This window comes from Prionailurus bengalensis, chromosome B2 (genome assembly GCF_016509475.1).
Source record: "Prionailurus bengalensis isolate Pbe53 chromosome B2, Fcat_Pben_1.1_paternal_pri, whole genome shotgun sequence".
NCBI classification, from domain to species: domain Eukaryota; kingdom Metazoa; phylum Chordata; class Mammalia; order Carnivora; family Felidae; genus Prionailurus; species Prionailurus bengalensis.
The window spans coordinates 141,750,779-141,776,187 of record NC_057349.1 but is presented as its reverse complement, the minus strand read 5'-3'; the positions used below and the strand labels follow the sequence as shown (position 1 = coordinate 141,776,187).

Here is a 25,409-nt window from a genome sequence, read left to right as displayed (position 1 = left end):
GCTGGGCAGCGGCCTCAGCTCCCAGTCAGCATGAGACGTGGGACATAGTGACAACCATTCCACACCCATTCTGGTTTTTCCTTTCAGTACAGGGTTCAAGAAGTTATATGAGACACTTAACACATTATTATGAAACAGGCTTTGTGTGTGATGATTTGCCCAATGGTAAGCTTATGTAAGTGTTCTGAGCACGTTTAAGGTAGGTCAGGCTAGGCTGTGACGTTTGGTAGGTTAGGTATATTCAATGCATTTTTGGGGCGCCTGGGTGGCTCAGTCGGTTGAGCATCAGATTCTTGATTTCGGCTCAGATCACGATCTCATGGTTTGTGGGATCGAGCTCCGCATTGGGCTCTGCACTGACAGTACAGAGCCTGCTTGAGATTCTTTCTTTCTCTCTCTCTCTCTCTGCCCCTCTCTCTGTCTCTCTCTCTGTCTCTCTGTCTCTGTCTCTCTCTCTCTCAAAATAAATAAATAAGCTTAAAAAATGCATTTCAACTTAAGATATTTTCGACTTACAATGAGTTTACCAGGACATAACCCCACTGTAAATTGAGGGAGAGCTGTATTTATATCTTTGGTTCATGCTTAGGAAGTTGTTCCTCAACTCAAGGATGTATTCCAGTAGATAGTTATCTATATTTTCTTATATCACTTTTATGTTTTCATTATAATGCGAGACAGAAATCAAAGATATTTATTTCCAAATAATCGGTTAATTGCCCCCAGATCATTTTTTGGACTCTCTCCACTACTTTGAAATATGTTGTTTATTTACGAAACTATTAGATATACTTAAGTCCATTTGGAACTTACCATTTGGTTTCGTTGGTGTAGTCATCTATTCCTGGCTAGGGCTACTACTTCAAGTAACGTCACATCATGCATGTAAAAATGACAGGGCAATCCCCACTCCCCCACAAGGCTTTTACAAGAATTTCTCGACTTGTTTTGAATATTTAGCATTCAGATGAATTTTAAATCATTCTGTCAAGTTTTCTTAATAATTCTATCTTGATTTCAACAGGAATTGCATTAAATGTGTAAGTTGAGAAGAATTAACAACTGTCCACTTAAGTTTTGGGCACTAATCATCAAGCCTACTTTCATGTGTCAGTATAGTTTTATTGATTATCACATCGTGGGGTCTTTTTTCTCTATTTTGTATTCTAATCAGTCATAGCTGATATATGGGAAAGGTAATGATTTTTTTTAAGATTGATTTTACAGCTAACCCACTGATGGAGCCCTTAATTTATTCCAGAAGCTTTACCTTACTTGTTATTTGTCTACTTAATCCACCAGACCCTGAAAGAGGGCTGTCACACACAGCTTTCTGATTGCTACCTGGCTTCCTGTTACGGTTCTTACAATATTTTTCATTACACACTATTAAATTGGCATTTGGATCCTGATTAATGTGATTCTTCCCAGAAAGATAACTCTGCTTTGGCTCTGCTGACAAAACCAAGTTTCAGAGACAGCAGAACTGAGTTAACAGAGCTGCGTCATAAGCCTTCTTGGAATTTCTAACTTGTCACTAGGGTAGGAATTTCTCCTACATCATCTCCGTTAGATATTAATCCAACTGAGGCTCAGAAAGTCCCAGTGATAGGGGCGCCTGGGTGGCGCAGTCGGTTAAGCGTCCGACTTCAGCCAGGTCATGATCTCGCGGTCCGGGAGTTCGAGCCCCGAGTCAGGCTCTGGGCTGATGGCTCAGAGCCTGGAGCCTGTTTCCGGTTCTGTGTCTCCCTCTCTCTCTGCCCCTCCCCCGTTCATGCTCTGTCTCTCTCTGTCCCAAAAATAAATAAAACGTTGAAAAAAAAAATTAAAAAAAAAAAAAGAAAGTCCTAGTGATAGAAAACAATATAATTCAAGTTCCTAATTCCATTTGAGGGGACACTTCAAATTTTTCAAAGGTTTTCATTTGAAACACAATCTACCTAGTCTATCTTTTCCCTATGCTTCCTAAGAAACTCGACCTCTTTCTTTAGCACATACCCTCAGCTCTTTTTTTCTTAGACAACATGGTTAACATTTCCCACCTCCCGGTCACTGTCCCCTATCTACACCTGCCCTGCTTTCTGAGGATATTGAGCGGGCAGACCTCACACAGGCCAACTAAATGGTCCGTGTCTTTGTTCACAGGATGTCTTTTAGGCCAACCCTCTCCCGTCCTGCACTTGGTTGTTTTCTGCAAATTTGATGTGTCCTTGTTGAAGCTCATCTTAGTTGTTTTTTTTTACCTTTGTTGTCTGCCTAAGCCATGTGAAGACATTTTTGTCATTCATCTCACTCATCAAATAATTAAGTTTCCTATCTTGTGCCATCTGTAAAGTGTAATAGGCGTGCCTTCTAGGGTCTAGGTTCAAGTTGCCTACAAACATGTTGACGTGGCCAAGGCTGAGTAGAGAGATTTGGCAGCATGACCTCAGGAGTTTCCTTCCAGGTGAGACATAAATCGATGATCTTTGGACGTAGGTGCCCAACCTGTTTCAAAAACAACCAGCCTTATTAATAAAGTTATGAAATGAAGGATTTGGTCAAAAGTCTTTGGAAATAAGAGGACAGTAGTGCCCAGAGTTCTGGTTGACCCCCCAGCGCTGTGGTCAGTTACGGGCACAGTGCCACAGTGGAGCAGGGCAGACGGGGAGAAGCCAGGACCTGGACCAAGGTATGGCTCTGGGAGTGACCCACATAACGGGCTGGGGTGAGGGGGCATTAGAACCCACCGCAAGGAAAAAAGGGAAGCATAGACATTTGCTCAGCTCATGACAACTGTGTGGGCCTTGGCTTCCAGAGGGTGTGTGAGTGGGAAAGCATGTGGCACATGTGTACAAGTATTCAATTGTCTACTTGTGTGACATAATTTCACGCGAAACTGGGTGCATTTTTCCAGTTCTAGCAAAGGGGCCTCAGGGGTAGTGACAAAACCATGAAAGATCCGTCCAGTGACTGTATGGTAGCCAGAGGAAGGGGGGCTGAGTAGGACACCTTGAAGGGTGTCAGCTTCGGGACAGGCAGGGAGAGAATAGTAAGCTTTCGGGAGAGAGGGAGTAGCCAAAACATGTGCTGAAGATTGGGTGCACCTGCCAGTAAGTAAGGCTCCTACTGGGCAGAGTGTTGGTGTACAGGTGACTGTCTTTGGGTCTGATGGTGACCCTGGTCCAGTGTGCTTTGGCCAGGGCACCTGGATCACGTGACATGAAACACAGAAACCTCTGCCGGTGGGATTGCCTATAGCCATTCTCCGAAAAGTCTGAGGATGTTCCTCCCATACCTACTGCTCCCAGAACTACAGCACGCTGAGCTCCTTTAAGAGGAATTACGTGTAAGATAGGATGTGCCTAAGTCAACTGGTTGCTCTACAATCAGGAGTCAAGATGGACCTCCTGCTGGATCAGTAATTAAGAGAATTTGAGCGAAATCCTTCCTGGACATGAGATGATCTGCTCCGTGACCTCGAAAGGTCACTCCCATTTCCCTAAAGTCATGCAACTCCGAGAAAAGCAACCAAATAAGGATAAATATATAGCAGGGCTTGAAATAGTAAATCTAATTCTACTGTAAGTCAGTCTATTTTGGTTTCTCAACTATACCAATTCAGAATGTGCTTTGGGGACTGCATTTTTCTTCCTAATTGACTGGAATGAACTAGATTATTCATGACCATTTTGGCTTCCCCCCTCCCCAACAAATAGCTCTCTTTCTTCTCTCTTATAATGCGACGAATAGCTCTAAATTTGATGTGGGAAAGTGAGACGTTATTTTTGGCCTGAGTAGAATGAAAGTTTCGACCCCTGAGTGAAATCTGGTCTTCACTCTTCTGACCACCCAGTAGGTTCAGATTAACTGGAGAGTGGAGACATTAAATTTTAGATCTGATCCTGAGCTGCAAGAAGAAGGAGAGGTATTGCTTTCTTCCCTCTACGCAGAATAACCTCATTTCTCCAAACGGAGTGACAATCAGAGTTTGGGGGGGGGGGGGTGGAGGGGTGGGGCAGAGTAGAAACAATCCTAGTGACTGACTAGGTCAGTGTTTCTCAAACTATAGTCTAAGGTACACGAGATATTCCTAAACGGAGGGTTCTTTGGCCAAATACCTTAGAGAATCACTGCTTACTGTGTCCTCTTGAAGACTGAGAAGCCTCGAAGCAAAGAAACCTGTTATATTTTGTTTGCCAGACTTATTCAATCACAAAACCTTTTTCCCTTCTAGGTAACACCTGACAGCTTCTGGAAGTGGCATGCTGTGAAAGATACTTTGAAGAGTGCTGATCTATGCAACCCTCCCTTCATATCGTGGGGGAGGCAAACGAAGCCCGTATTAAGACATGTGGAGACAATGGTGACCTTTACTGGCAGGGTTGGGAATTAGCTCCTGGCTTCCAGAGAGCTAGTCTAGTCTCTCTCTATCACCTTGAAAATGGCATTGGTAATGGTGGTAGCTTTGATGTATCCCCTAGCACATTTTCATTGTCTGGAATTTGAGGTTGTATTTATTCATAGTGTGCTCAGCAATGAATCCATCAAATGCTTTGAATGTTTTAAAAAGGGCATTGGGCCCTGTACCGTTGATCTAAATAAGAGATTATCTTTTAAATGGCATGTAATTTACTACGTGGTGAAATATTTTATCATTCTATATAACCACATTCTAAGAGGTTATTACTTCTACACACAAGAATAAATCAAAGGGGGCAAATCTCAATAAAATACATTACCAAAATGGAAGTATTTCCCCAGTGAGAAGTCACCATAGATGCTTCTTTTGTAGTACAGAGAGAACAATAGTTGGTGAGCCAAAATTACAAAAAAAAAAAAAATTGTCCAAAGGCAGCAGATGTAATTTTTAATGGAAATTCAAGTAGTTTAAGTGCCCAAGAACTCTTCAGAAGCAACACTTTTCTGACTCATTCTCTGAATTCCAAAGGCACTTTGCATCTATGAGCATTTGAGCGCTACAAAGTTGTTCCTGAGACACTAGCCCTAGATACTCTGGAATGTTTCTCACATTTTTGTTTCTGTCTTAATACAAGGTACGTTCCCATCAGTTGGAACATTTTAAATTGGTTCCTAACCTCTGGATACCACGTTTCTAAATCCAGTACTGGCCCAGGTGGTACCATCTTGTGAACCAGAAAAGGTGGCCCTTTCCAGAGGCAGTTGGGATCCATGCAGGGCACATGGCTTGCTGAGCAGAGCGCAGGTGGGGTTTCAGACCCTGTCCCCTGGGCTGGAGGCTCTCGTGCGGATGAACAAGTCACACCACTAAAGGAAAGGGCCTTGTCTTCTTCCTTCCCTCCCCTCCAGCCCTCCACCCCTGTGAGCTGATTTCCACCTGCAGACCCAGCCTTCATCCTGACCTGAATCAGGCTCTATTTACGGACTTTGTACCTCGAAACCCTCCTTGCAGACTCAGCACCAGAATCCCACTGACTCTGTCCTCCTAACTGAGCTCCTAACTGTGGTCTCTTTATCATGCCCTTGCTATCTTGATTGGGTTGTGCCTTGCATTTACCCGATACTATCTTTGTGTCTTCAGTTCCGCCAAGGGTCAGGACGCTGTTATTCATGGACACATTTCTTGGTGCTGCTAGCCTTCCTGCTAAGTTCTGAACTCCCTTCTCCGCCCTGGATTCTGGAACACCATGTTAATTACTTAGAAATCCTACATCAACTCACAAGTAGACCACCACAACTGCAGACCTGTCTTACCATGACCCCTTAGGCATGCGCTTTGTCCCCCAAGACAAGCCTACTTGCCTCTGAATCATTTGTGGGGCTTCAGTTGCTGAGCCTACTTCTGGGAAATAGTCCCTTCCCTCTAAATCCCAAGACCTGGATGGTCCAGGCTCAGCACAGATGCAGGCCGATCTCTTAGGCTCTCTATATCCACATGTACAGTAGCAGCTGCTATTCAGAGGGGTGAGTGACCTGAATGAGCCTCATAGGCAGACTTCATAGGCAGGAAATAGAAAAGTGGCTCCATATTTTACTTGTTAAGGCAGAAAGTAGAAGAAATACAGTCAGAGAGAACATCAGCCCCAAACATGGCAATGGAAAGATGCTTTGGTAAAATTCTCACTGACTTAGAAAATTGAGGGTCATGGAACTCTAAGCTCCAATGAGCCAAGGGCTAAGTCCCTTTACTTCAACACAGTAAATCCAGCACCTGAGACCATAATAGGCACTTAGTTATAACTTGTTGAAAAACTAACATCAATGTAAACACCGTATTTGGTCAAAAAAGGTTTCGCCAGCTTGTGTAGTAACTCCTTCATTATACACGTGGTAGAACCTGTTTTTAGCCCCTTTGTGGTTTATAATCAGAATAGGACAGAATAAGTCATAAAAATAAATACAATAAACACAATAAGCATTAATGACATAAGGGTTGATATTACATATCTTCCTAGTAAATGTGAATGAAACATATGTGCCTGTGTATGAAATACTGGCAAAATGAGATGCATAGATGGAAATATATTTCACTTTTGGCAGTGGTAAAGGGTTTTTCTCTGACTGGGACATACATGGGACTAAAAATAAGAACGCCTTTTATTTCCAGAATCCTTGACAATTTACAAAATGCTTGAACACATGGGATCCTATTTGATCCTCACAAGACAGAGGAATGTCGTTAGAGGAAATTGTATGCATCACTCTTTTATAAGAAAATATCGGTGGCTCGTGAAATAGAACAGCTTTCAAGAAGATTTCTGGCCTGCCATTAACAGGAACAATCCAACCGATAGCATGAAGGGAGATAGGAAAGATACTCTCCCCAAGAAGGAAAAATTGAAAGGAAGGTACCTTTAATGGCAACTTGCATTTACTGTGATGAAGACAGACTTCTATTATTCAACCGGGGGCCGTTATAGAACACTATTCTAAGAGATAAGTAATGAGATGCCGGAAGTGAATAATGAGATGTGAGCTTTGAAAGTCAAGTTGCAGCTCACTGAAGAGGAATTATTACTATACTTAGCACTTACATTGCACTACATTGATTGTAGTGCACTTCAAGGTGGTTATAACTCTGGGAGTCCAGAGCAGATATTGGGAAGAATTCAAGAGGCTCTGATCACGGCAAAACTGGGGATGCAAATCTGCAAATCTCAGCCAGCCTAGCGTCTCTCCGTGGGACATATGTTTCTCACTCTTACTTCCTCGCTTTCCGAGAGTGTTGTCATTGGATATCCTGCTGGAGACTTCGGTGAGTTACTCTGGAAACCTACATAATATTTCTATTTACACAGGAAAAAAAATCCATTTCTTTAAATGATGTGATACATTTTAAAATTATGTTTATTGTTTTTCTTCCTTTTTTTTCCTTTTCATAAAAGTAATACAAAGCTCTTGCTATATTTTTTTTCAATTATAGAAATACGTAAAACTGTTGCTTTGGTTGGCATTTTGCTTCTTAGGGCAGAAAGTAGATGAAATGCAATTGGAAAGTTTCACCTCCCCCCTTCCCTCAAGGTAACCTCTGTTAATAATTCCATGTAGTGTCTTTTCTTCTATGTACACACTTAATTAGGCAGTAACCTTTAAAGATCTCTGCACTCTATTTTTGACAACTATCTTATATCAAGTAGCAGTGAGAAGAATGACCAATATGTGACCTTTATCAGATTTAAAAAAGAATGCAGCCTCCTACTTTAAACAGGGAGACATTGAAGCTGCAAAGACATGTTTTAAAAATAGGTGGGAAAAAAGCCCGTCAGTGTTTGGAACTAGAGAGAGCTAGGGTACCCACATTCTGGAAACTGTAATGCTAACAGGTTTCCTCGCTGTCGAAACTTGAAATAGAATCTACAGGGGCCCAAATGTTTGAAATAAGTATGTGGTCAGATGCATAGATGGTATGGACTTTCAGCTGACTAAAACAAAAACCAAAATAGCAACAGAATCTGTCTCAGATGAGCTCACTTTCCCAGCAGCCTCTTTGCTTGTAAGACATTTCTATTACATTTTCCTAAAAGGGAGTCATGGTTCCATTGAAACAACAGTTCTGCCCACGTTGCATGGAGCACCAAACTTCTGCAAATTTCTCATCTCTCGTGTCCATGCTTGGAATATGTCCCGTCTTGCTCTTCAGAACTAACATCCCAATCTTGCGGAGACACTGTGTTCCAAATATTTACAAGTCACCTGTTTGGAGCTTGCATCGTGCTTTCTTGTAGAAATCAATAGAGATGGGATTTGAGGGTCCTGAGAGCAGGCCAGGAATTAGACTGCATGTGACCTGACTGTGTGAACTGTAGACATATGAGATCTTGGTTAACACTGTCCTTATTCTTTTATTTTTGTTTTAGTTAATAGGTTTTATTCTTTTAGAGCAGCTTTAGATTTGCAGAAATATTGTGTAGAGTGTAGAGTGTAGAGTTCCCACATACCGCCCTTCCCCCCGCATCCAGTTTCACCTATTATTATTATTTTTTTAATACGGCTCATGGTCATTGAGGAGGGCACTTGTTGGGATGAGCACTGGGTGTTGTATGTAAGTGATGAATCATGGGAATCTCCCCCCAAAACTAAAAGCACACTGTATACACGGTAGGTTAACATTGTCTTTGAGATGTGTTTAATTGGGGTGCCTGGGTGGCTCAGTCGGTTAAGCGTCTGACTTCGGCTCAGGTCATGATCTCACAGCTCATGAGTTCAAGCCCCGTCGGGCTCTGTGCTGACAGCTCAGAGCCTGGAGCCTGCCTTGGATTCTGTGTCTCCTTCTCTCTCTTTCTGCCCCTCCCCTGCTCACTCTCCATCTCTCAAAAATAAATAAAAAAATTAAAATGCATTTTATTTAAGCATCCTAATTTGGGATACCTGGAATGTGATTCTAATCTCAAGGCCAAGGACTCCCTATCCTTGCTTCATGCAGGTTTCCCAGGCCTTGGAATCACTATCTTCCAGAATCTGGAATGGAGCAAATGGCAGGAGCCTAGGAACAGTGGGGAGTGGGATTGTAAGCTCCTCACACAACAAGCCCACCTTGTCCAAGGAGCTCTCGGTCTCTCCAAGGTGTGTATCTGACGAGGATCCTCAAAGTGCCAATTGTTCATCTAAGGCAAGGAGTACCTGTTGGTTTGCTTTGATTGCCTTGTCGCCCTCTGTGTCCTGGGAAACTGAGCTTACACGTAGGAAGGAGGAAGCTGTCCTTTACCTTTGGGAGTTAGAATGAAGGTGGGTGTTCACCTCCTGGAATGAAAGCAGACGGGGGTCCAGCAGAGTTTGTATTTATTGCCTCAAAATGGAGACGAGCTCTAGAGTACAGGATGCTGGTCATCCCTACATTTAAAAGTCTCTTTTCTGCTCCTTACAGTAAATAGCAATTTAACCCTTAAAATACAAAAAAAAAAAAAAAATTCTGTGGTTTTGCTGGGGGGAGGGGAAAGACAGCAAAGACAGGGGGAGTGAGGGAGCCTGCACGGTTTCTCTCTGAACAGTTTTGGGAGAAGAGAACTCCAGGTGTTAAAGTAGATGGTGTAGCTTTAAGAGGTATAAACTGGGAGAGTAAAGCAGGGAGAAGAGCTTCTGTAAGTGGAACCAGCCGCATCAGCCTCACCTGGAAACTTCTTAGACATAAAAGTTCTCAGGCCCACCCAGACCACTGAGTCAAAACTCTGGGAGAGAAGCCCTTCCAGGGGATTGCACTTATCAAGCTCGAGCTTGAGGACCACTGGGCACAGGATAAGGATTTGAGTAGAACTTCTTCTATTTATTCCTTTTTCTTTTTCTTTTTGACCCCCTTCACCCATTTCTCCTACCGTCCACCCCCTGCCTCTGACAACCACCAGTCTGTGCTTTGTATCTATGAGCTAATTTTTTTTTGTTTCTTCTTTTAGATTCCACATATAGGAGAGATCATACGGTATCTGTCTTTCTTTGTCTGACATCTTTCACTTCACATAATGCCCTTGAGGTCCATCCACGTCACAAATGGTAAGGTTTCATTCATTTTATGGCTGAATAATATTATTATACATGCATACCACAATTTCTTTATCCATTCATCGACTGGTCTGCATTTAGATTGTTTCCACATCTTGGCTCTTGTAAATAATGCTCCAACAGACATCAGGGTGTAGCTTTTCAAGACAGTATTTTCATTTTCTTCAGATAAATAGCCAGAGTGGAATTGCTGGAGCATATGGTAGCTCTATTTTTAATTTTTTGAGGAGCATCTGTACTGTTTTCCATAGTGGCTGCACCAATTTACATTCCCACCAACAGTGTGCAAGGGTTCTCTTTTCTCCACATCCTCACCGACATTTGTTATCTCTTGTCTTTTTGATAATAGCCATTCTAACAAGTGCAAGGTGATATCTCACTGTGGTTTTGATTTGTATTTTCCTGATGATTAATGACGTAGAGCATCTTTTCACATGTCTGTTAGCTATCTATACGTCTTCTTTGGGAAAATGTCTATTCAGATCCTCTGCCCATGTATAGTTTTTATGGCTTTTGGGGTGGTTTTGTGTGAATGTGTTTGTATGATTTCCTTATATATATTGGATGTTAGCCCCTTATTGGGTATATGATTTGCAAATGTTTATTCCCATTCAGTAGATTGCCTTTTCATTTTGTTTCCTTTGCTGTGCAGAGGCTTCCGGCCTGTTGTAGCCCTTATTTCCTTTTGCTTTTGTTGCTTTTAGAAGCAGATCTTCTTTTATATCCTGGCTCTGCTTCTTAGCAGCTGTGGGAGTCGAGCAAGTTAGTTAGTTTCTCTGAGTTTATAAAGAAAATTAAATGAGATAACATATTTGAAGCACTTAGCACCATGCCAGACATACAGAAAGCACTAAAAAAACCAAAAAACCAAAAAACAAAAAACATGTTAGCTGCTATGATCACCATTTTGTACAAGAGAAAGGAGAAAGAATGGGTCCTAAAGAACTTCAATGAGTTAGTACAGCATTTACCAGTTTAAAGGGCCCTTTCAGACTCTGGCATTTTGCTTCCAAGGCACACACAGTTTAGATAAATTTTGTGTGGTTTCAGCCAGAAACAGAATAGTCCTCAACCTGACTGATCATCTGAACTCCCTGTGGAGCTTTTACACTGCCCTGCCTGGACCTTCAGAGCAATCATCTTCAGTGGTGGGCCCTGGGCATCTATAACTTGAAATTTTCCATAGGCGATGCTGCAAAACAGTTACTGGAAATTAAAAGGTATCATAACTAAAGCTAACACGTACTGAGTATCTGTGCGCGACACTGTGCTAACTTCTTTATGTTGCTTCCTTTACTTCTCACAGCAACCCGTGAGGCAGCTACTATCAGTTTCTTGGTTTTACATATGAGGAAACTGAGGCAGAGAGCCTCAATAACTCAGCCAAGTTCACATGGCAGAGAAGGGATTGAGGACCTGAGCCCAGGGTTGAGCTACTAATTGCAATTAACTAACGCATTCATTTATTCATTCACCCAAAATTTATTATGTGTGACCAGATAATAGGTTGAGAGCTAGAGAATATAAAAATGAATAAAAATCTCCATCCTCATCCTCAAGAAGTTCATGGCTTTTGTGTGTGTGTTCACATTGAACAAAGGACAGATTGTCTCATTTTGAAAGATGATGTCATGTGTCTGTGTTTGAGAGGCTTAAAAGATTGTTTATGACTTCCAGCCTCTTCCTCTCAGGGACCATTTACAGAATCCACCCCCGTGGGCACACCAGCCTCCCAGACTGTCAAGACTAGGCGCGTCTGGGGGTCGCCTGCACCAGCGTTTCCCCCGCAAGAAGGACTCTAGTGCAGCCTTGCAGTCCGTGTTAGCAACCCCTCAGGGTTGTCCTCAGCTGTTCTCGCTCAGTTGTATCACTCGCTGCAGTTCAGCCCGATAGCCATCCACTCCTCTTGGTAGGTCCATCAATCAAACTACCAGGGAAGGAGATCTATCGCAGCCGACCTGTGAGACGGCCTCTCTTCCAGAGATAAAACCTGTCGCTTACACCTGAAGTGAAGACTGTTACGAAATTTCCCAGAAAAGTACAGAGAAAAGACGGGAGACCTGCTTTCTAGAATCGTGAAACATTAGGGCCGGGTAAATCCCTGGACATAATGTAAGGCTGATCAGGAAACTGAGCTCCAGGGTCTCAAACCTGGCTGGGACTGGGCTCCTGGCTCAATGCGCGACCGCTCACTGCCTCCTAGAGTCAGGGCCGAGCACTGTTTGAAAGAGACCGTATTCAAGTGCAGCGATCATCACTTTGGAGCAGGCAAATGATCCAACCTGGAGCCGGCCTGGGAGGACGCCGCCCTCGGGGCTGGGGTGGGGTCACCACGGGCAGCCACCTTGTTGTCCTCGCCCGTCGGCGGGGGAAGAGAGAGGGTTTGGGGTGAGCCGCCATTCCCCGGACCAGTATTCAGAACGCACAGGGAGAGGAGGTAGCGGAACCTTTGTCCTCCGCCTCACTCTCGCTTCCACCCGGACTCAGTTGGCGTCGGACGCAATTGCGGAGGCCTAGAAACATGGAGGCGGCGGGTGCTGGGGCTGGGCAGCCGTCCTCTCGTCTGGAGGCTCCGGAATCTACAGACGATCGGCTTTTCCTGATTAAAGGTGTGGTGTGGTGTGGTGAGGTGCTGGTGCCCGGGCGAGATCACCCTGGGCCTGCGCCGAAGCCTCCATTTCCACACACACCCGGCCCTGGGAGACCTTCCCTTGGGCTGCCGCTGAGTTTAGCCGGTGGGGACGGAGACCAGGGGTCGTGCCCATTGGAATCTCCCCTGGGCTTGGGGCTGGTCCCTCGAGATGTCGTGTGTGCTGCATTTCCCCCATCACTCTGCAGTTTCTCTCGTGCCGTCCCCTTTCGAACTCCCACTATCTCGTCCCACCCCCTCACCCCCCGGAGAAAAACTTCATGGCACCTTCCGGGTGAAGAGGGTAAGGGACCCTGCGACGATTCTCACCACTTGGAAACGGATACCTCAGGATGACCGCAAGCACCAGAGGTTTCACATTGCTATTGTTTATGTTTGGCAAGAGCTGCCTAGATAGCGTTTCTCAAATTTCAGAAGGGACTTAAAATGTAATTTATTTTTTATAGTTTTTAAAATTATTATAATTATTTTAAAGAGAGAGTGCACCAGCGGGGGACAGTGGCAGAAGGAGAGAGAGAATCTTAAGCAGGCTCCAGGCTTAATTCAGAGCCTATTGTGGGTCCTAATCCCAGGACCTTGGGATCATGACCTGAGCCAAAATCAGGTCCCAGGCTAAACCCACTGAGTCACCCAGGCACCTCTAAAATGTAATTTAAAGGAGTGCCTGGGTGGCTCAGTGGGTTAAGCCACCAACTTTTGGTTTCAGCTTAGGTCATGATCCCAGGGTAGTGAGATCCAGCCCCTCCTTGGGTACACTGAGCACAGAGCCTGTTCATAATCTCTCTCTTAAAAAAAAAAAAAAAAAAAAAAAAAGTCTGAAACTTATTTGTGTATGTCCTCTTAACTTAAGGTGTTTTTTTTTCTTTTCCTCCCTTTAATCCCTCTCACCCTCCATGCCCTACCCCCAAAACTCTTGGCAGGTGGAGTTTTCCTTGGTACTGTTGCTGCAGCAGGAATGGTAGCCGGATTTGTTACAACATTATCATTGGCTAAAAAGAAAAGCCCTGAATGGTTCAATAAGGTTTGTGACAAGGAAATCCATTAATAGCAGTGTTACTGCTTACAGATAGCTGGTAGCCAGTGTGCACAGGGGAAGTGAAAAAAATGTTGGTGGCCTTTCATATTGTTTTAAGAAGTAAACCTGTGTCCACCTATAGATTCAAGAAGTGTACAAATTAATCGTCTTTATTTTCATTAAAGTTTTTTTCATGTTTATTTTTGAGAGAGCAAGAGCAAGCAGGGGAGGGGCAGAGAGAGAGGGAGACACAGAATCTGAAGCCAACTCCAGGCTCCGAGCTGTCAGCACAGAGCCTGGTGTGGGGCTCAGACTCACAAATCAGGAGATCATGACCTGAACCGAAGTCCAAGGCTTAACCAACTGAGCCACCCAGGCACCCCTATTTCCATTTAAAAAGATGTATTTAATTATGTGCTTTCTTAAATTTTAGCAGAACAAGACTAAATCTGGGTAATTCCCTATGAGTTGTTAGAGGCTCCAGTATTTTATGTGCCACTAAAAAAAAAAAAAAAGTAATGCCATTATTAACTCTTGACATAATACTGATTGCCAGAGGCATTTCGTTTTATTTTTTAAAATAAACTTTACACCCAACGTGGGGCTTGAACTCATGACCCTAAGATCAAGACTCACATGTTCTACTGACTGAGCCAGCCAGGCACCAGAGGCATTTCTGTTTCAAAATGTTAAATTGTTGAAGTAAAGTGCGTCTTGTCATCAATGAAAAACATAGGTCAGCTTCTTGAACCCAGAGACCACACATGCGTGTGCACTGCGGCAGCCCTGCTCCCCAGAAAAGGGCCTGACACACAGGTGCTCAATAAGTTTTGGTTGAATGACCATAACCTACTTATGGCAGAAAATTCTTACTCCATGAGCAAGATTGAGTGATCACTCATGTGGACTTATCTACCTCATTTCCCCAGTTGGTGAGGATTTTTCTTTACGTTGAGTTGTTACTTGTTGGCGTGTGTTGTCCTGTCTCTGCCCTCTCCATCCCATATGGTGTATTTATCCATTACTTTATTGCTTCAACAAGTGTTAACTTGGGGATCTTTTATGTGTCAGGCATTGTGCTTGCTAGGAGCCGGAGATACAGAGATGAGCAAAATATCTGCCCTTCAGGAAGCTAGCATCTGGTGCAGGAGACAGATATTAAACAAGTATTTACACAGTTAACTGTATAATTACAACTTGAAGAGCAGTGTTACGTGAAAATCATAAACCAGTCGAGTTCTCTTTCCACCTCAAGCTGCGGTCCATAGAAACTCTTTGGGAGATCTGTAACAGCAAAACTGTTTTCATAATAACACTCAGACATTTGTACTAATGGTATGGAAGCAGTCGGGGGTAAAGCTGCTGGTGCCTTGGTGTAATCAAGGCAGTGACTCCAAACTACTAGCAGTCACTGTGTCTTTCATTACCATGCACCTGTAGTTAAAAAAAAAAAAAAAGCCATAATTGCATAAGACTGCCCTTGTTAAAGCAGTAAAATTATTAATTTTATTAAATCTTAACCCTTGAATGTACCTCTGTAATATTCCATGTGAAGGAACAGGCGGTAGGCGTAAAGCACTTCTGCTTTATACCAAAGAAAGATGTGTTTCTCCAGGAAAAGCAATTGTGTGATTAAGTTGCATGCTGAACTAGCTGCTTTTTTTCCCCATGTAATGTCATTTTCGTTTGAAAGAGCAACTGACACACTATAGTTACTCAGAAGTGGGTATTTGGCAGACATTTCCTTCAAAATGAACAAAACGAGCCTGTGTCTCTTCAGGCAAGCATTGTTGGTGTTTGTTGCCAGTGGTAAACTTCGAGCTTGCAAGTGAAAAGTAGATTTTAGGAAACTTGTATCTGCCATTCTGATCTTGATAGGTGCTCAATACTTAAAGGCTTTTCTGGTGAGATTGGTGGTAATATTAATGATGTTTTTTTAATGATTAATGAAATTTTAAATATTTAATAAGAGGTGTCAACATTGGGGAGATCTGCATAACTTGGTTAATCAATATTTTCTGAACGATCATAATGCATGGATGAAAGGCCCATTTGAAGTACAGAATAGACTAATGGATTTTAATGTAGCAAAGTAGAAAAATTCATCAGCGTGACTTCAGATTCCAAAATGCAACTATCTGTGAAGTTTGGGTGTAGCATCAGAAAAGAAAGGCTATTAAAATACTCATCCCTGGGGCACCTGGGTGGCTCAGTCGGTTAAGGCTCAGAGTCTTGATCTCAGCTTAGGTCATGATCTCACAGTTCCTGAGATCAAGCCCTGTGTCAGGCTCTGAGCTGACAGCCTGCAGCCTGCTTGGGATATTCTCTCTCTCTCTCTCTCTCTCTCTCTCTCTCTCTCTCTCCCCCCCTCCCCTGCTCAAAACAAACAAACATTAAAAAAAAATACTTGTCCCTTTTCTAACCACATACCTCTGTAAGGCTGGATTTTATTCAGATACTTGAAAAACATATTGCAACAGATTGAATACAGAAGCATTTATGAAAATTCATCTGTCTTTTATTAAGCCAGATTTCTAAAAGCTTAAGAAAAATGTAAAACATTGCCTCCTTGCACTAAATTCTTTTGTAAGATAGTTGTTTATATTAAATAGGTTTACATTAATCTATATTGGCTTTATTTTTAAATGAAGTAATATATAAAACTTAAGAATTTCTTAGTTTTAATTTCTAATATATTAAATATTAATAGATACAATCCACATAATCAGAAATCTTTGGGATCCAAGCATAAATGGATCCTGAAACCAGAAAGTTTGAGAACCACTGGCCCTTGATGTTAAATATGTTGTGTACAGCTCCACCTCCCCTCTGGGGAAGCATTTGAATTAGAGTATTACCATTGATCCAGACTCTGAGAGGTAAAGGTTTGTAAAGGAGCTCAGAGTTTCTGAAGCAGTTAATACATTTACACTGAGCAAGCACACATTTAAGGATACCACTCAGGCAGTGTACTTCAGAGTCCCTGCGTGGCAGTTTTCTCTGGCATTGATAGTGATAATGATACCTAACATTTGATGCTTGCCATGTGCTAGCTGCTACTGTAAGGGTTGGGTTCACTTAACCCCCATCTCAACCCTGTGAGGTACTGTTACTGTATTGTCCCCATTAAACTGTGGCACACATGGATTAAACAGCTTGCTCACCATGGCGATGTCTCCATCTTTGACTATTTTGGGAGAAGAAATTATTTGTAGCCACTTTTTATTTAAATAATCTTCTGCCCGGAATCTAGCTATTATTTATAATACAGATTCAGATTGCAACTCAGAACTTGAAAATGATCAGCTTTTAGTTGGGGACTGCCTACACTGCTTTTATTTCAGGAGGATGATCATCATTTCTTTAAAGTCTTAATTTCATTGTCTTAGCTGAGTCCCATGCTAGAAAACTTGGAGTTGAAAGGCAATAGTAAGTGATGAGTGAGCATTTTTCTTTGTCCTTTGTTGAATCAACAGAGAAAGGTATAAGCTAAGGTGGCTTAAAAAAAAAAAATACATATGTAATACATATATAATTTCCGTCCTTCCCAGGGAAATAAGGAACTTTTAAGTTTTCTAAAATAAAATTTAGGCACCTAAATTGACCTTGGTTTAATAATATTTGGTTAATGGTGCTGCTTCTGGATGAAAATTCAGGCCAATTAGAAGTTAGTGAATTTATATGAGCTGTGTAGTATCCAGAAAAACGCTCTGAAACTATAGCGTCAGGAGAAAAGGGATAAGAGAGTTGTTTTATCATAGAAAATGGCTAAAGAAAAATCTCTTGAAAAATCTGGTTGGGTCTCATATCTACAAAAAAGTGGTAAGTCAGCAAATATTGAGTATCTACTGGGTCAAGGCATGGAGATCCAGATAAACCAAGCGTTTCCATGTGCTACCAGTAACATTCACAGTCACAACACCTGTGCTAAAATCCTTTATTCAACAGGTTGAGCAATATAAAGAAAATTATTTAAAAAAAGAAAGTCTGGAGTAAATGGAAATACATTCTAGAAGAAGACAACGTAAATTTTCTATCTCATCGCATTAGCCAATCAGTTTGATGACATTCTAATGGACTTGGAGGAATCTTGACAGAATGTTATAGGGTTTTTCTGGAATAATTATAGTAAAAATAGCAAAGAAGTTTTGGGGGGAAAAACCCAGCAATCAGTGCCTTCAGTGATGGGGTGGTTATTCCCTTTTGAAGGTGTGTTGCATTCTTACTCATCTCTAGTCACATTTGTATGCTGATAGTCTGAAAGTTGTTCTATTATTATGATTATAGATTTTTACCTTAATATTATACCTTGAAACCCAAGAAGAGAGTCGTTTATTTTCTCATTTCTCATTAATAGCTGCCATAATCTGAATTTCTACCGTGTGCCCGTATTTTGCATATATATTTAAAAGTCTTTGCAATGATTTAGATTTAGCTCACCTCTTTCAGGAACCCCTCCTTAAAACTTCCTCTAACTGCAGCAATAGACTAGGTGCCCTCCTCAGGGACCATGTATAGTTCTACTGTTGCACATTACATTTAGATCATAATTTTATGAGTCTGTGTCCTCCCCCCCATTGATTGAAATCTTTAATCAGAAAGAAGTTACTCTATTTACTTTTTTCTCTTCAGTATCTAGCAAAGCTCCTGGTAATTCCTTGCACATTCAAATATCTGTCAGAGAAGTTGTGACCTAAGTCCTGCAGTTATTAAGTAGCAAAGCTGGTATTTGAACTTGGGTTGGTCCGGCTTCCCAATATTATGATAGAATTCAGAGAGTCAAGAATTTCAAACACTCCCCAAATAATTACTCTTTCTGAACTGGTGATTTTTTCCTTTCTGTCTTCATCGCAGGGAAGTATGGCCACGGCTGCCTTACCGGAGAGCGGGTCTATCCTTGCCTTGCGAGCCTTGGGTTGGGGCTCACTTTATGCGTGGTGTGGGGTTGGTGTGATCAGCTTCGCAGTCTGGAAAGCTTTAGGAGTACACAGTGTAAGTAACTACAATCCTATAATTGATATCTGGAATGTTTATTCTACTTTCTGTGGTCTAAATCTGCCTGATTTTCAAGAACTGTGTGTAACCTATACCCCAAGCTAAAAAGCTATATATTAGGAATGATTGGCTTTTTTTTTTTTTTTTTTTTTTTATTTTTAAAAAAATTTTTTTTTTTTTCAACGTTTATTTATTTTTGGGACAGAGAGAGACAGAGCATGAACGGGGGAGGGGCAGAGAGAGAGGGAGACACAGAATCGGAAACAGTGGCTTTTTTTTTTTTAACTACTGGTAGGAAGTTCTGTGGACCAGGCTCTTTGTGACAGGTGAGAATCAATGGTGGTTTGGAATGGGTGGCAGCAGTGGAGTTGACGAAAAGAAGTTCTAGGTATATTTTGAAAGTAGAGTCAGCAAGGATTTGTTATACATCGGATGTGAGCGGTGAGGGAAAAAAAATGACTTCAAGGATCTCCAAGGCTTTTGGCCTGAGCAGCTGGAAGATGGACGGGGACCAGTGTGAGAGGAGCAGGTGCTCGGGGATAATGTCAGGAGCTCAGTCCGCGGCCTGTGAGTTTGACGTGCCTATTAGATGGCTAAGTGGAGAGTCAAGCAAGCAGTTAGATGTAGAAGTTTCGAACACAGAGGAGAGGTACGAGGTGAAGGTGTAAACTTGAGACTCTTCGATATTTAAAGGTAGTATTTAAAGGCAGGAGACCAGGTGAGTTCACCAAGGCAGTGAACGCAGGGAGAAAAGAGGTCGGAGGAAGGAGCTCTGGGCACTCCCAAGGTGTAGACGCTAGGGAATATGGAGGAAATTAGCAAAGGAGACCTCTCTACCAAAGAGCAAAAGCAGGGAGAACCGGGAGAATGGTGACTTGGACACGGGTGAAGAAGGTGTACACTGGGGATAAGTCATGTGAGATGAGACTGTTAGTTTGCCACGTGAGCAGTGTGGCAGTCCTTGGTGGGTAAAACTTCAGTGGGGTGGTACAGAAAAGAATGGAGGAGAGAGATCGGAGGCAGTACATATAAGCACATCTTGAGTTCTGCCATAAAGAGAAAGAAAGAAATGGGGTCATAGCTAGAAGGGGCCTGAGATCAAGAGAGGGTTTTTTTAAGTTGGGAGAATTAACAGCATGTGTGCGTGCTGATGGGAGTGATTCAGTAGAGGGGGAAATTGCAAGGGAGGGGGAATGATAGGTATTATTATTATTAAAAACATTACTATATTTTTCACATTTGGTTTAATCATAACTAAACATCAGCATTATTGTACTTTTCACTCAGAGTATTCTGACGAATAGATGTTGCTTTTCTCCTAGTCTGACACTTATTTTTAAAGTCACTTTGCTGGCTAGTAACTGTTTATGACAATAAAGTCAGGTTTACTTGGAAAAGTGAGAAGAGCCGTGACTGAAGATTTTTTTTCTAAGATTTAATTTAAATTCAAGTTAGTTAACATATAGTGTACTATTGGTTTCAGGAGTGGAATTTAGCGATTCATCACTTATATGTAACACCCAGTGCTCATCAGAACAAGTGCCCTCCTTAATGCCCATCACCCATTTAGCCCCCACCAACCTCCCCACGATTGAAGATTTTTGATGTTTTTTTGTTGTGTCCTCAATTTTGCTTTTGACCAATGTAAAATCTCTTCTTCCATTGCAGATGTTGTGCCAGACATTTTAGACCTAGCAGATTACTTAATCTTCACAATAATTATGAAGCAGGTATTAATATCCCCCATTTTATAAATGAGGAAATTGGGACTCAGGTTAAGTCATTTTTCCAAGATCACACAGCTTATAAGGTATTAATATCCCCCATTTTATAAATGAGGAAATTGGGACTCAGAGAGGTTAAGTCATTTTTCCAAGATCACACAGCTTATAATTGACAGAGTCAAGATTTGGATCCAAGTCTGATAGTCTTTAAAACCTAGATTTTTTCCCCCCAATGTTACCTCCCTTAGCTAAGATAGGAAATCAAGGAGTAGGTGGAAGGGGCCGGGATGAGGGGAAGGAGGTGGTTAATTTGGTTTTGATTATGATGTGATCCACACCCACACATTCTTAGTAACTTGACAGGTTTTACTGGGTATCTTCACTGTGGGTCTCATCTCCCAACATTGTAATTAACATCAGTCTGGTATAGGACCGGCCATTTTCTCATAAAAAGGAAGACCTCCTTTTAGCCTTCATCTGCAGTAGAAAAGTCTTTAGGATATAATGGTAAAGCAGTATTCATATGTATATATAATATGAGAGCAATTATTGAAAACAAGTGGAAAAAACTGAGAGAAAATACGTCTGGCAGAAATTTGAAGTTTTTGGGGTGCCTGGGTGGCTTGGTCCGTTAAGCCTCTGACTTTGGCTCAGGTCATGACCTCGCTATTCATGAGTTGGAGCTTCGCATCAGGGTCTGCCAAGACAGTGCAGAGCCTGCTTCACATCCCCTGTCCCCATCTCTCTCTGCCTCTCAACTTGCACTCCCTCAAAAATAAATATACATTAAAAACATTTTTTTAAAAAGAAATAATGTGGGTGAAATATAGGTGTGGGGGTGAATTTTTATTTTACTTTTCTGTGTTTCTTAAATGTGTATTTTCACAATAGAACCCTTTTGAAACAATAGTGCTAGATTTTATTTTTATTAATTTATGCTAAAAATGAAGCACAGCTGCCTAGGAGTTCACAAAACCCCTTCAACTATGTATGAAATCTACTTGGGGGCATGAAATACTTAATTAAGCTTTTAGTTTCTATAAAAATGATGGTCTGTTAGCACTTTATATTGACTTCATGGAAATGATTGGTGATGTTTCCAGAACTTAGTAATGTAGGTCATAAACTGAGTAATAAAGTTTTAAGATATTTGAAAATATGAATAGTCTTTAAATTAGAAGAGTCATAATAAATCAATCCAAATTTCCATAGACCAACAAAACTAAGTTATTTAAGTTAAGTTAAATGCTCAAGAACTTGGGTTTTATGGGCTTTATGGTGCTATTCTAGCTTCTAGAATGTGAGCTTCTTTGTTTTATGGCACCAATAGGAGGATTATTGCCTAGATAAAATAGTTGAGCAAGAAAAATTATTTTCTGATTGGCACTACTGAATACAATGATACTTGGAATCTTTTTATATATTCATGTCTTTAACTAAAAAGTGGGAATATAAATCTACTCTTTCCCTACCTGTAGTTCATTAGGAATATCAGTTTGATCTCCACATCTGAGAAGTCTCCCAGAAAAATGATTCACTGACAGCTTTTCAAGAGCACACCTTTTAATAGCAGTAGTGTTTGTTAATTTGTTCATTCAAAAGACATTTGTGGGCCTACCCTGATCCAGGCACTGTGCCAAGACAGGACTCCCCAGTAGACCGTTATTATGGAAGACTTAGTTTTTAAGACTCTCTAAGCAAATTCTTATTATATGACCCACTCTGAAGCTTGTGGAAAGCAATATGGTATATTTCAGTTCTGCATCTAGAGAGTTTTGATGATAATTGTGAGGTTGCCCTGAGTCCAGTGTGGAACTTTTATCACTATTTACTGCCTCACATTTGGAAATGTCATCTTTCTCTGACTAAAAACAGTCTCAGAAAATGCTGAACAGAAATGGCCCGAGTGTGTGTACTCAATAAATAGTTGATATGACCATTCTAGATAAATTCAGGTAAATCAAAATCAATTCCAGTGTCAAATAATTGTTGGTAGCTACCCTGGACTGTATTAAATTGCCAATATAAACCCAGTTTAAAAAAAAAAAAAAAAAAGGGTGCCATCTAATGGCTGAAGGAGAGCGGTTTACATTCCCTGTTTTAATTCACAGCTACATCTGCTGGCCTAAAAGAGAACACGTTGAAATGCTCAAAGCTAAGGTCTTCAGTTTCTTAGAAGTATTTTGGATTTACTCTTTGTGTATTCATAATTATTATGGAATTTCATTTCACATAGAACATGTACAAAACATCGGATATGAATTTGTATTTTGCACGATGGTGTATCATTTAATTAGAGATTCAAATAAAGGAGAGCTAGTGGAGCCTATCTTGTTGTCAGCGTACTGAAGCAGGGTAAGTGTGCCCAGGATGTGAGAGGGGACCCTCCCTGCCTTCGTGGAGGAATCAGTTCACCTTCCGCCTGGGATCAGCTCACCAGTTCCAGCCTGCCGAGCAGTGTTGTGGGCCAGCAAGCAAGGCCCGATTGCTCAGTATGAATTCATCAATTACTTTAAATTACAGTATTTTATCATCTGATTATGACTGAGGCAGCATTAATTTTATCACAGTAACTTAATTGTGAAAAGAATGAGCATTTACCATGGGTTTGTGGTCCCCTGATGCAGCTACGCAAACGATCCTGGGAGACTGCCGTGTTCAGGCCAAGTTCACACCGTGGAGGTCTGATTAGATTGTTTTTATTAGGGGCAGATATTTTAGGTTTAGAGAATAGTTGAAATAAAAGTTTGTCAGTGAGTAAATAAGGATTTCTAGGGATACCAAATAGTAATTCTCCAGTTATCAAAAGAAAAAACCATGCCATTTACAATTATTTACATGTTAACTTAAGCACAAAGACTTAACTTTTCTACCTTTTCTTTTTAAGTATTGATACTTGAAAGGATTTCTGAAAAGGTTGAGCATACTTACGGTTAGACATTTTGCCTTTTTTTTTTCTCTCCCCTTAGAAGGAAAAGGAAGGAAGGAAAAATGTTGGATGCATAAATAATTCCTAATTGATATGACCGGGAGCGTTAGGCCTTTTTTTTATGCCTATGGACTCGTGTTCAACATTTGTTGGAGGTGAAGTTGTCTTAGAGTGCCGATCAGAATCACCGTTGCTAACATTTACTGTGCCTTGTATTTACTATATTCATGATACCTGGTGTAGTTAGAATTTAGGGATAATTTACACTTGTTGCCCTCAGAGGAGCTAAAACCTCAACAGTAATAAAGCCATGAATGAAAACATTTTTAGTTATTGTGAAATACTTTAGATTGTCCAGAAATTTAAATTTAAAAATTTACTTGTAAATAAAGGGAACTTTTAGTTTTGTTTGTTTTTTTTACCATGGGATACTGTTTTTATTTACATATATTGCTTATTTTTTTAAGTTTATTTATTTATTTTGAAAGAGAGAGAGAGAGAGAGAGAGAAAGAGTATGTGAGCTCAAGTGGGGGAGGGGCAGAGAACAATGGAAAGAAAGAGAATCCCAAGCAGACTCTGCATCTTCATCAGCGCAGAGCCTGACGCAGGGCTCGAACTCACGAACTGCAAGATCATGACCTGAGCTGAAGTCAGACGCTTAACCGACTGGGCCACCTAAGCACCCCTTACATATATTACTTATTTAAAATTTTTTTTAATATTTATTTTTCAGAGACAGAAACAGAATGCAAGCGGGGGAGGGGCAGAGAGAGAGGGAGACACAGAATCAGAAGCAGGCTTCAGGCTCTGAACTGTCAGCACAGAGCCTGATGCAGGGCTTGGACTCATGAACCGTGAGATCATGACCTGACCCGAAGTCACTTAATCGACTGAGCCACCCAGGCGTCCCTATATTGCTTAAAGAAAAACATGTTTAGGACCTATCTTAAAACAAAGACGGCTTTGTTTTTTTGTAAAATTATGTACTCATTGTAAAAAAAAAAATTGTAGAAAAGTACAAAAGACGAAACAAAACTCACCAGAAATCTCACTGAGTTGTAATCACTTACCAAAATAAAAACATCCCTTCAGACTTTCTATAAACATATTCATATAATTATATATAAATGTTGTTTTACTGTACTATTCTGGAACCTTTTTCACTGAATAGCCACAAGAACATCTTTGCACAGTAGAGTCTATAAATCTCCATCATTTTTAATGGCTACATGGTGCTCCATTATATTATAATTACTTAATCAGTCTCCTGCCAATAGCATTTAGATTGTAATTTTTCACTATTTAAACATCATAGTGAACCTCTGCAGGCATGCATCTTTTTGTACTTTTCTTGGTCAGGAAATTTGTCCTAAACACAGATGATGTTATTGTTAAATCCAAGTGCATTTTTAAAATGTCTTTGATATCTATTGCTAAGTGCTCAGTTTATACATTTAGAAGATATTGACAATGCATACAGGTTTCCTAGCACCCTTGCCATTAGTGGCTTCTATTACTTTGAAATGTTTGCCAATCTGATAGACGGGAAATAATCTCTTTCTTTCTTTACTGCATCTCTTTGAAGTCCCTGTCGCTATAAAGGCTTTTATGCAAATAACCTGTGATTGGAGTTTTAACATATCTCTCCAGCACCAGTGTTGCTTCCTCATCTGCTGATAATAGGTTGGTTCTTTCTCAAGAGCCAGGCTTCCTTTTCCTTGAAAATAAAAAGTAAAATATGTAAATAAAACACATGTTAAATATTTCTCTAAAATTTGGCATTCAACTTTGCTATTCTAAGAAAGATTCTTTAAGGGAAGTAATATCTCTTTCCTCTAGGACAATATTGGATTCATTCTAATAAAATGTATTTTCTCCAGCTCTTTTTTGTAGCTGCTGCTAAGTATACTTTTTATGTTAATATTTAGGCTCATTTCTTAATGTCCTTGTGACCAGCTTTAAGGGCTTTTGCTAATTACAGTCAAATCTCTTTCTTTTGACTTTTTGCTAATTTCAACATCTGGTATATCTTATATTAAATATTTTTATGCCTGCACCGTTTTTAAGTTACTCATTTCAAATGAAGCAACATTGTGAATGCTAGCACTGCATATGTCAATAAAACTATGGAAAAGCTTAGA

The 25,409-nt window shown here is 40.9% G+C and overlaps 1 protein-coding gene across 2 annotated transcripts in view; it reads left to right on the top strand.

Annotated features, from left to right (window-relative positions):
• Positions 1-12,254: 12,254 nt before the first annotated feature.
• Positions 12,255-25,409, top strand: part of TMEM242 (transmembrane protein 242) — a 29,949-nt gene continuing 16,794 nt past the window's right edge. Inside the window, exons 1-4 of one of the 2 annotated variants that reach the window (XM_043593109.1) lie at positions 12,255-12,563; positions 13,525-13,625; positions 18,474-18,611; positions 23,308-23,590. In XM_043593109.1, coding sequence (XP_043449044.1) covers positions 12,476-12,563; positions 13,525-13,625; positions 18,474-18,611; positions 23,308-23,355 — 375 coding nt within the window. In that variant the 5' untranslated portion in view covers positions 12,255-12,475 and the 3' untranslated portion in view covers positions 23,356-23,590. Of the gene's footprint in view, positions 12,564-13,524; positions 13,626-18,473; positions 18,612-23,307; positions 23,591-25,409 lie in introns of those variants that run through there. The other variant, XM_043593108.1, reaches the window with a different exon arrangement.